The sequence below is a fragment of the Primulina tabacum genome, chromosome 10, assembly GCF_025594145.1.
Source record: "Primulina tabacum isolate GXHZ01 chromosome 10, ASM2559414v2, whole genome shotgun sequence".
NCBI lineage: Eukaryota > Viridiplantae > Streptophyta > Magnoliopsida > Lamiales > Gesneriaceae > Primulina > Primulina tabacum.
The window spans coordinates 4,136,570-4,148,676 of NC_134559.1; the positions used below are offsets into that span (position 1 = coordinate 4,136,570).

At 35.5% G+C, this 12,107-nt stretch overlaps 2 protein-coding genes across 2 annotated transcripts; one reads left to right on the forward strand and one right to left on the reverse strand.

Moving 5' to 3' along the window:
• Positions 1–1,643: 1,643 nt before the first annotated feature.
• Positions 1,644–9,173, reverse strand: LOC142505143 (vacuolar-sorting receptor 3-like). Its single transcript, XM_075617991.1, has 12 exons — positions 8,675–9,173; positions 6,590–7,282; positions 6,425–6,513; positions 6,236–6,305; positions 6,080–6,163; positions 5,913–5,989; positions 5,762–5,843; positions 3,649–3,731; positions 3,488–3,554; positions 2,571–2,699; positions 2,241–2,350; positions 1,644–1,980 (listed from the first exon to the last, which is right to left on the reverse strand). The coding sequence occupies exons 1-12, from the start codon at positions 9,078–9,080 to the stop codon at positions 1,882–1,884; spliced, it is 1,989 nt and encodes a 662-aa protein (XP_075474106.1). The 5' UTR covers positions 9,081–9,173; the 3' UTR covers positions 1,644–1,881.
• Positions 9,174–9,984: 811 nt separating this feature from the next.
• Positions 9,985–11,641, forward strand: LOC142506115 (F-box protein SKIP22-like). The gene is given in 2 exon segments (XM_075619263.1): positions 9,985–10,588; positions 10,591–11,641. Coding segments are annotated over 2 exon segments (1,497 nt in total). The 5' UTR covers positions 9,985–10,020; the 3' UTR covers positions 11,520–11,641.
• The last annotated feature ends 466 nt before the right edge of the window (positions 11,642–12,107 follow it).

The following is a 12,107-nucleotide window of genomic DNA, read 5'->3' on the forward strand; positions in this document are numbered from 1 at the left end:
ACTGGTATATTGACATAATCTATCCATATATATATACATATATGTATATACATATATATATATATACATATATATATATATATATATATATATATATATTCTCTTCTACGTGTGTCTGACATGATCTTGTAACTCCACCATCATGCAGTTGTGATATACCACCATCATGCAGTTGTTATATATCTATTAATTATTATTTAAACAAGGTTTATTTTAAAAATCAAACTACTACTTTGGTGTTATTAATGTTCATTGGGATTGAGACTCTCATGATTGACCATGATCTCTCCTCTTTGCTCTAAATGATTTCAGACAATCATGAAACATCCTTCACGAACAATTTGGCAATATTATTACAATTTTTTTTAAAAAAAAATATCATGTCCAAAAAAAAGCTTCGATCTGCTACTTTTATGTATACAAAATATCAAAATAAATATTTTTATTCTCGAAATATTCTTTATCAACTTGACTTACACTCCAATCCGTCAAAGTTTGACATAAAATTGTTAATTAAGTGCGACGTTTTTAGATAATTAGCTTAGAAGTATAGTAACACGATTTTTACAAAAGTGATCACGCCGCACACATAATTATAATATTTTTTTTCCATTTCGACGCCACTTCTATCTCGAGTCAAAAGTAGGCAACAAAAAATAATCTTCATTTTTCTACACAGGAAAAAATTCTTAACCTGCACTTATTCATAGAGTGTGTGTACTATTTATCCCCCACTTCCTTTAAAAAAATAAAATAAACAAATATGGCAATTACAACGTCAGTTAACACAATAAAAAAAAGTGGTTGCTTCTCTGCTACCACAGCCATGGATGGTTCGCCTAGAATGAAAGCAAATCACCGGTGTTCGTTACATAAAACGACCATGATCGATAAGTGAAAGAAGAACAAAACCTTCTCACAAACGAAAAAAAACGTCACTTTAATTAGGACTGCTCTTAGACTTCGATGCAATGATATCATGTAAAGTTATATGGACTATGATACCATGACACTAGCTAAACCAACTTGGAGATTTTAATTATCCGTGTTTTCGCCTAAAGTATATACTTGGTCACCTTAAAATAGAGCCTAAAGTATACACTTGGTCACCTTAAAATAGACTAGATCATCTCCATGATAAATCATGCAAGCAGATTGTAATCACATTATTGCATAATGATCACTGACCCTCTGAACTTTATTCTAAATTTAAATGAAAAGGAATATAACCACTGTCTATATGTGATATAAACTCTGACACAAATAGAAAATCTCGAACATCAAGAAAGCGTGTAGATCCACTTTCCTTGCAAGCTAGTGGAACTGATGCACAATATTTTCTGGTACGCTTTGGATTGAGTTTTATAGTTTAGCAGATCCAACTAAATTTTGCAATATGATTCAAATCCAATATAAGTTTCATCTATGTGACTGTGTCAGCAATTCTTGAGATCTATGCAATTTAATGCTTAATGCTAAAAACAACATTATCTGAATCGACAAAATTCTCAAGCACCATCATTCCAAAAACACACATGCTGTATATTAAAAAATTTCAGACTCTGGCTCATCAATACAACGTTTGACTCTCTCAACATAAATGTGCAGTCACGACGTACATAAAATAGGAAGAAAAAGTCATGTACGACTAAGGGATCTCGATTAATTAAAGAGGGCACAACCTGACACATGATAAAATTTACAAAGTGATGACCTTTTCTTATACCTTAACAAGATCGTGATTTGGACATGTTCAGTATTGTGAAACAAGTTTTACAAAACCAGATAATTATACATTCAAAAACTTTATGATGGAGACAAAGGTCAGTGCTACAAGTCCCCACATCACCCTTGCGATAGAATAATTGTTAGGATTCAGTTTCAAGCACGATTGTCATTAACATGATTGGGAACTTCGTTTTGGCTGTCTAGAGGCATGTATTGTGCCATTATAGCCCTGATCTCCGAGTCCATGTACATCTGAAAATGAAAAAAGGCAAAAGATGAGCTGATCACAAAATGACTGAAGTTCCAGTTCCAGTTCCAATTAACAAAATCACCATCAATAATGTTCAATGTTCAGCTTCTCCAAAAAAAGAACGTATTTGTTATCTACATTAACATGTTCGGAGTCTACATTTCAAAATAAGGAAGTGAAGAATATACAGAGAAATTTCAACTTCTGAGGTCAAATGGATAAACTAACAATTTTATAGAACATTGACGTGTAGAAAACTCACCCTCAACCTATACTTGTAAATGAGATACGCCCCGCCAGAAGCCATGGCCAATACAATCATAACAATCCAAACAGCTGTCCAAGCAGACTTCACTTCGGTAGCCCTCTTACCTGCACAAGAAACAGAATTAAAAAATGTGAGTCTCAGACATGCACCTTAGATACTGTTGAACCTGCGTCTGTTGCTAGTCTGCTACACCAAATGACCTAACCCAATACTGATCATACAACTAAAATATTTTAAAATGTACAATAATCTAAACAGTGTTTCAACCTAGTTCACACGAAAAAACACGCACATACACACAGGGTGATGTGTAAATGAACTCACTTATGCATGTATCATGGTCCCTGATATATAATAGATCCCCACTACAGGTACATCCGTAACCTCCCCACAAGTTCTTGCAGCTGCATTCTGGGCACTGACATGCTTTCTTTTCTTTACATTCATCAACATCTGTTTTTTAGAAGAAAATTCAACATGGACAGAGGTTAAACCAAGAGAATATGCTGGTGTAAACTGTTGAGATTATGGACTTTTATATACAAGTCGCAAGAAGTTAATTCGGTCGACGTGGAATATCTAACACCTCCACGCTCATGAATGAACATCTAGAGCCTGAAGTTTACAAAACATTAGCGGGTGGCCTATTAGCAAAGTCCAACGCATGACGGTGAATATGAACTCTGATACCATGTTAAGATTATGAACTTGGTCCAGACTCCACCCAAAAAACTAGATCAAGAGGATGATTGTCGAAATCCATATATATAACTCCCAAGAACTTAATACAGTCGATGTGACACATCTAACATAAACTCTAATTCAAAGTTTCAGACCCAGGATTGACATTAAATGACGGGGAACTTATTGTCTGCTTTAAAGACATAATTCCTAACAAATTCAGGCAATTATTAAAATTCTCAAATATATTTCCATCAATATAATTCCACAATGTCCTTTTAAAAATGTAATATAAATTCCAAAAATACCAAGTGAAGATGGGTTCATTGTTCATGCTAGTAAATGGTATTTATGACTTATCGTGCATGCTAGTAAATGGTATTTATGACTTAGCATATGGATGTCAGTATTAGGCGCCAGGGGAGTCGTTCACATTTAAAATGAACAACATTGTACTAGTATCTATGTTGCATTGAGGTTTAGATTAATGACAAACAGTGGATGTACTCAAACATGGATGTTATCAGGTCCATTAGTATGTGATATGAAAAACACCTTACCGTCACATGTTTTAATGCCGTCACCTTTAAATCCTGGAGGACATGCACATTTTCCCTCCTCATCATCCTACATATATAATACAGGGACTCCCATCTGAATCTATTGTCTGGCAAAAAATAATAACAATATAAATACAATTAGAAAATTAAAAAATACAAACCAAACAAGCGGAGAAAGTGACTCCATTTCTGGTTTCGTGCCAACAGCCTCCGTTACTGATTTGGCACCGCCCAGGCCCACTTGCTGCATGGGGAAAAAGGAATATAAGACAATCTCATTGCCATGCCTTGATATATTCGTACAAAAAAAGAAACAAATCAAGGATCAAAATCCTTTGGAACGATCACAAATATGAGTCTGACCCTCGATCAAGGGATGGTGAATCCAAAATCAAGGGTTATGTTGCCTGCAATCAAGGGTACTGAAAATAAGGCTTTTGGTTTAAAATTAGGGATAATACCTATTTCTTGTCTCCATAAACTCATATTTTGGCTATAAACTGAATTCATTTTATGGATGAATTCATCAACGAGGAGAATTATTTTCTTCAACTTCTTCTCACATGATAGGTTGATCTCTAAGAATGGAGAAAAAAGCTGTATAAATACTAGGACGCGACAGTGCTATCCAACTTCAATTGCCGCATAGCCTCCCCCATTTAGGTTCTATAATTCCATTCTACAAGCCTTAGTTTCCATTGGTAGAATAATTTTTATCTTTCTTAAAAGAAAACTTGAATTGTGAGTCAAGATAGAGCAATACCATTTTACTCGTCTAGTGTGACCAATATTTTTCGTTCCTTGTGTTTTTTCCATTTAATTTACCTTGAACATACAAAACGACAAGCATAAAACACCCATCTACAATGTGGAAGAGTGATTTCACATAGATAAGCACCATATAATGCCGATTTGTGGTGGAGAGGCATAAATGGAGCAACTTGGCCTTTTAAGACTATTTATCCTGAAATCATCTTTGGGTGACAAATTTTGTAATCAAACAACAATGAAGTTTTGTGGAGCCACCAGAATTTTGCAGCATTGTAAGAGGCGGAGGCGGGGGCGGTCACTCAGCTGCATAGGTGGTTGAATTTATTTTTACTATTTTTATATATAATCATGCAATATATACAGAAATTAAATGTGGGTGATTGGGTTGACTATTATGTTTTGAATAGGAAGTGTTTAATGTATTAATAATTAGGGTTTTTAAAATTCTGTTGAATTTTGACCCCTTCGCCCGCCTGCCTCACCTGCCCCGGATCACCTTTGACTGCCTACAAAACTGCCTAAGGCAAAGGCGGTGCGGTTGATGGCCACCTTGGCCGCCATTTAAAACACTAAAACTTCGTGATATGATTATATGAATTTGAAGACCAAGGCGAGTGTGATCGAAGTATGCATCACATAAAAAATTAAAACATGAGCTTCACAATGTCCAAACTGCTTGAAGCATCCAATGCTTCAGCCAGAGATGAGAGTAGGAAATATTTCCTGGATGAATCAATATATGAAGAGAATTATTTTACTCAACCTTTTCTCACAGAAATATATACATACAAAACAGACGTGCACACCAGTAAACAATCAAGTAACTTCGCTAAAAAATAAGAAAATAATTGGTAGAGATTTGAAGAAGCAAGAACTGTTATTCTCGTTAGCAGCAATCAAAATACTCAATTTGTGTTTATATGGTCTCATATAAATTATACGCGAAAATAACATAATTCTGATGTGAGAAAACACCGTCGGTCAAATAGAAGAACATATTCATGCCAACTCAGACTGGTCAATATCTCTCTTTTTTGGTCTACTGTAATACCAAAAGAAGTGCAAAAATAGTGGAATGATAAATTACATGATTTATGAGCTTTCAGATGTCCGGTTATTTTTCCACTTTATCTCCTCTTTATTTTTAGTTTTCAGCTGGAAAGAGCGCCGGAGGTGTGTTTTCAAGGTATTTCCATGATTCCATCAAAATTTTCTGTTGTTTGGATACTATTCCTCCTATTTGAGTCACATCGATGTAACCAGACATAAGTGGAGAATATATTGACAAAGAAATCTCCAAGGTGGATGTGGACAGAATAAATTTCTTATTGTGTGAAATGACACATGTTTAAAAATACATTCTATTTCATGTTTTACTAATGTGAAACTATATCTGAAGCAAAATGCTCATTCGGTAGCAAAGTAAAGCATAGAGCACTTTCTGATAAAATTATGTAACTAACCATATCCAAGAAAAAGAACAAATTGCATTCACTTACATACCAACACAAGAACTGTAGCCATCTCCCTTAAACCGCACACCATTAACCACGGGGCATTCACACACTCTTCCTCGAAATGTGTCCTGATATAAACATCGTCAAACCAAATACCATGACACTCATTTTTATTACTCAGCAATTGAAAAAAGTACCTTGCAAGCTGAAAAGTTAGCTGTCTTGTCTTGCCAGCAGCCACCATTATTATCCAAGCACTCATTTGTTTCTACATCTGTAGTCAACAAATCATAAGCTCCAACTGTATCATAAAACCAATTAAGCTAAAGACGATAAAATCTTCCTCGGAGTGGAGATTACTTACCACCACTCAGACAAACAGATGGTTCTGTCGTTTCCTCAAAACCTGCACAAAGAGCCTTCAAAACAGAACCTTTCTCCAATTTCCCTGAAAAGTAACCATATAAGACAATATAATAAATTTACTGCTAAAAGGAAAGATAATATAGTACAGTCTAACCTCGATATTGTCGATTATTGACAACAAGCGTGGGCAATATGGTCACATCACCCCGCGATCCTTTTCCAATCTATAAGTACATGTTTTAGTTCTCACACAATGAATGCTATTCACATAAAAATATGAAATAAACACATGCAGCAATATGATGAAAAACTGATGTCAAAAAAGTTGGTCACAAAATCTCACTTGTGCATCCTGTTCTAACTTAAGAACTGGATTGTCTGAATCAGCCTCAGGATCACCCATGCACGTTTCAATTTTTTTCAGATCAAGACCTGAAGGAATAAACAACAGTATGTTGACATTCAGTAATGAATGTGGCAATATAATATGAGAAATGAAAAACCTTACCTAAAGATTTTATAACACTGTCTGCACATTCTTTGTTGTACTTCTTCTCTTTCATGGGGCATCTAATTTGAAAGTCAGTAACGTAATCCCACCATATCCATGGTTTATTGGTCTCGTTGGTCACTTTGAACACGCAAAGCTGTCTCAAATTTTCAAGAACCACATCTCTTCCTTCATAGCCTGTGCTAAAATCCTGTTCAGGGTCCGGAGCACAATACCTTCCATGGTTTATGCATTGAGACTTGCACTGTTTGCTAATGGTAAATGCCTGCGGGCAATACCAAGTTATATAATGTGGTGTAAATTGAGTATAACCGCCTTTCTCAAGAATTTGAGCTGCTCCCTTAAAATCCTTTACAAACTCCATCAACATATTACACTTAACGCCACATTCATCATTGCTATTAGTCCACAGTTCATATTCCACTCGATCATCTGGGTGTGGAACAGCTTCCCTCCAATCAAGATTCACATTCACCATATCTCCCCCACCGATTGCTTTCTTCAATTTTTCTCCAAAATTTTTGTCAATCAGTGCTGATGGAATTGTTATGTTCTTAATATAATTTGCCGATGAACCATCCTCTTCAGGTGAGTCCATAGTTATTAATGCTTCCTCGACGTCATCAGCCACCAGAACTGCAGCTGCCCCAGCATTTTGGGCATTCCAGACCTTTAAAGCGAAAAAGCAATCTGCGTGCCATAGCAAGCCAAGAAAAAATTTGTAAACTTATGTCTTATTAAACACATGTGCAATTGTACCTAGTGGAGTATCTTAAGAGACTAACATTAATCAGAATTTCTCAAGCTATGCCATTAAAATGGTAGTCAACATTTCCAAACATCAATTAATAACATGAAAGGTGAAATTGTAGAAAATATGAACATTCTAAACTATGGAAAATCAGGACATGGTGGATTTCTCCCAAGAAAAATAAAGGATAGATTGACAAGCTATGGTCACGCTTTCTGATTTTATTTTCATGCTTTGAATGAATCTCCGAATCCTTTTGTAATAAGAAATTATCCAGCTTTCAGCAAACGTTAACGTAGTCTAACGCTAAGTCCTACTAAGAATCCAATTCGAGAAGTTGTTGTAACCTGAAGTAACTAAGTCAGGAAGAGTGGTTCTTGTTAGCTCATCAGAATCACCTCCTCACCGCTAGAAATTCCATTTTCCAAGAGACTAAACTTATTGCAATCACAAAAGGGAACATATTATGTATGTAGAATTCAACTTCCATGTAGAAAGCTAGAGAAGTTCAATCCACATCACTGAGCCTTTAATACCAACATTTCATTCATGAGAAGTCCTTGAGTGGCGCAACATGTATGTGACTTAGTTTCCATCCAAGCCTCAACTGATTAACGTTCTTAGAAAGAGCTTAGTCAAAAAGATCTTTGAAGAGCTATAAAAGGCAAGTCGAGAATGATCCACACTATACACATGCTTGAGTGAGAGTTTTCGAAACCACTAGATTTGTGGATTTCTACCCATGAATTAAGAGATAAACTGGTAATCTTTCATGTGCATGAGCCATGATTTGATAAGACAAACTTAAAAAAATATTCCTCAACTCCATAATTCAAACAAAACAAATGATGATTAAAAAAAATATAAAAGTATCCCTCCAAACCAGACAGTTATTTTGCCCGAAATGAGAATGTTATTGAATATAAAGGCAGAAGCAAATAAAAAAACCTATCCAGATAGATCATTTATTTAAACACTGAAAAGGGAAATTTATCAGGAATTACCAAAAGGATGTCTTTTCCATCAAATCCACTTCAAATAAACAATTATCCTCTACAGACGAGCGTTCTCAAATTCAACCTCAAACCAGCAAACTAGCGAAAATGGACTAAAGGACATGCACAAGAAAATAACAATTCACACCTCAAACAAGAAGCTCCATCACTGCATACTTCTTTAAAAGAAAAGATAACCCACATCATAAACTGAAACAGAGAAATAACCAAGATAATAGAAATGGCAACTCTAGATATCACAATGGAAATTTCGGCTTAAAGTAACCGACAGGAGAAAACAAAACCGAAATCTCCAACAAGTAAAAGAACAGATACCTCCACGATCAACAAGTACAAAATTCGGCAGAGCCCCAGGCTTGGCCTTGAAAGAAATCCCAAAATCGTCAAATTTTTTACAGCCTTTCTTGTTATCTTTTGGGTACAATACAGTTCCTGCCATACTTCCCCCGTACTGCGGAATCCCAAAGTTTCCAATAGCACTGTCTTGAGTCCCCTTTATGCTCTCCGGTGACGTCACCCTCAAGCTGTTCTTCTCCACAACAAACCGACCCATCACTGATTCTGCGAAAGCCAGCAGCAAAAACCCCAGTGAGATTGCAGACCTTGGAATTTTAAAAGAACCCATTTGCTCGAACAGAATCAAGAAGAAGGAAGTTCCAGGCTTTTGCAATTGCAGCTTAGCTATATGCTGGTTTATATTTTTCCTTGAAATTGATTTCATGGAGTTCCTATAATGTGAAGGTGTTGTGAAAACACGCGCTTTTGTGCGTGAGAGTTGGTTGACAGGGAAGGAAGTCGTAGTTACAGCAAGAATCGTCCTCTCTCAATCTTGGGAATATTAATATTAAAATAAATATTTCAAAATAAAAAAATAATAATAAGATTTTTTATTTTATTTTATTTTATTTTTACTATAAATTATTAAGTTTCATAAATTGGAGAACGCCATTAAGCTGGTTAAAATACTTCTTTCAATTTGTATGGTATCTAACATCATATTTTTATGATTCCTAACTTTTTTTTGAATGATTATAATTCCTAAATTTATTACTAAACAAATTGTTCATTTAGGAAAATAAAGTATAAAATAAAATAAAGTAACAAATCACCTATCTATTCATGAAAAATGTTATTTTTTATGTCAAAAATATTAAAATAATATTTTTGAGTTCAAATATAGATCGAGTAGATCCGTTTTACTGATGTAAATCATTGATATCGTCACACATAAGATCTACTATGATTTGATTTTCACAAAGCTATCAACATATTTCCATACTTGAATTTTAAAGCTTTATCTTAAACAATTCAAAAAATTCACGTGAAACGGTCTTACTGATCAATTTTGTAATATAAATATTATATTTATGTCATTTATTAAAAATTATTATTTTTATGACAAAAGTAAAAATTGTAAATATGAATATAATTGACACGTCTCAAGAATAAAGATTCGTAAAACCGTCTAGCAAGAGATCAACTATAAACAAATTATCTTGTGTCCATTGATTCTCCATTGATAGTTGTATGATTTGAAACATAATAAAAATTGAACATTAATTATGAGATTTTTAAAGCTTTATTATTTTTAAGTACTTCACATTTTTAAATTGAAATGGATTTGGTCCGTGAACATGTTAAGTTAGAGATAATTCCAAACCATGAAACTCAGGCTCAGGTCAATTGAATCCAAAGAAACCCTAAAAATGGAAGCCCCAAATCCATGCACCCTTCGTCAACTCAAGCAGATTATTTCACAAAACCTCCCGAATTTCCCGTCGCCCGCTTCGATTCGCCTATCCCTGAATCGAAAAGATGAGCTTCGATCGGACTCGCCTGGTGGCGAGGACTCTCTCCAGCTTTTAGGGGTAGCCGCTGGTGATCTTATATTCTTTACCCTCGACCCTGATTTAGTGCAGAATTATCTGCCTGTTTCGGAGCAAGAAGTTGGTGATGATTCGAAGTCCGTAGATATTCATCCCTCCTTGGAATCTGAGGCTTCTCAAGATTTGAATGCCGGTGATAGCCCCAGCGAACCCCAGATTTCTGAGTTTGATGGGCTGGAAAGGAAAACTCTAGATACGGCAACCCAGTTGGAGGAATCTACGGATTGCATGGAATTAGATGATGGTTTTGATGAAAATTACAATATTTGTGGTGGGTTTTCAGCAGACGTAGTCGAGGAGTCATTTTCTGTACCTGGGTATTTGAGGAAAGTATTCATGGACGAGATCACGAGTTGACTGTAGTGGCAATTCATGCGGTATTTTCAGAATCTGGTTTTGTGGGATTTGATCGAAATTCAATTAAGCAAGTTGGTGGTTTTCAGTTTAATGATTGTCCTTCAGGTGGTTTTATGCCGTCACTGTCTTACACTTTGCCAGATATTGTAGCCCGGGGTGATGGAATTGACAGCATTGTCTTGAAATTTCACAGCTTAGGGAAGTTCATGTCTGTTTATGGATCATTAAGGAATGAATCAAGGGGACACGGTACACACTTTTTAAAATTGAATGAGGATCAACTAGTGCCACTTTTGAATGTTGTTTGGGCGAATTGTGGTGTGACCGAAAGTTTGAAAGGATTCGGTGGAGGTGTTTCAATTACGTCACCGGAGAAAGAGCTGTTTAAGTTTTGGAGAGATGTAAAAGACAATCTTGCATTACCATTGTTGATTGGTTTATGTGAGAAAACTGGTGTAGAACTACCTCCCTGCTTTATAAGACTACCCACTGATCTAAAAATGAAAATCTTGGAGTTGCTGCCTGGTGTTGATGTAGCTAAAACAAGCTGTGTGTGCTCGGAACTGCGATACATTGCATCAAGCGATGACTTGTGGAAGTTGAAGTTTAATGAGCAATTTCAAAATGAGAGAACGGAGGGATATGCTAGTTGGAAAAAGGCGTTTGCCGTGGCTTGGGAGAGGGCGAAGTTGGGGAAGGTTGAGGAAAGGAGGATCAGAGCAGCACCTAGGAGTACAAGACATCTGAACCCATTCTTTGCCCCTCAGGTACCTCGTGTAATAGGCGGTCCACACGATATTTGGCCCATTCTTGGGGATGATACACTTGCCAGGCTCCGTTTTCCGGTCAATCCTCGGTTTCAGAATTTTTCTCCTCACTGTAGACTTCGAGGACAAAACAACGTGGAACTTATCTGAAAATAGAAGGTGGTTTAATGGCCGTTAGTTTAGCTTTTATGGTAGTAATAACCGCCGTTGTCGAACGCAAGTAAGGAAAAGTTGCCTTTTGATTTATAAATTCATCATATTTATGGGGATGATTTCAAAATGCATAGGTCTCACAATATTACAACATGCTATCCAAATATAAAAACTACGTCGAGAGTTTTATTCTACAAAGAAACTATTCTCGAAAACCAAAGATTTTGGATGCCATGTTAGAAAAATACACGCAGTCTGAATTTGAACAAGATTTGGAGGGTTGAGTTTGGAATCTGAACAGACAGAAGACTCCCAATGCAAATTGAAAAAATTATTGTTTTTTTTTACTAACTAATCAACTCATTAATAAATAGTAAATAAGAAATTCTGGGGTTTGTGCTTGGGTCGATTTTTTCTTCCTTTACATGTTGCACTATTAATCTATATTATAATATTGTCTATGAGCCTAATTATAAAAAATTTATTCCAACGTCATAAAAATAAAGCGAAAAATTAAAAAAATCCGTAATTAGACACGTGAAAATTCACAAGTGAGGACATAATTATAATCATTTATTAAATTTT

What these genes read in the sequence shown, in the direction of transcription:
- LOC142505143 (XM_075617991.1), bottom strand. Translation starts at nt 9,080, where the DNA reads ATGAAATCAATTTCAAGGAAAAATATAAACCAGCATATAGCTAAGCTG. An exon ending in CAATAATCGACAATATCGAG is followed by an intron (nt 6,164 to 6,235) that starts GTTAGACTGTAC and finishes GTTACTTTTCAG; the next exon opens with GGAAATTGGAGAAAGGTTCT. An exon ending in TGGCTACAGTTCTTGTGTTG is followed by an intron (nt 3,732 to 5,761) that starts GTATGTAAGTGA and finishes TTCCCCATGCAG; the next exon opens with CAAGTGGGCCTGGGCGGTGC.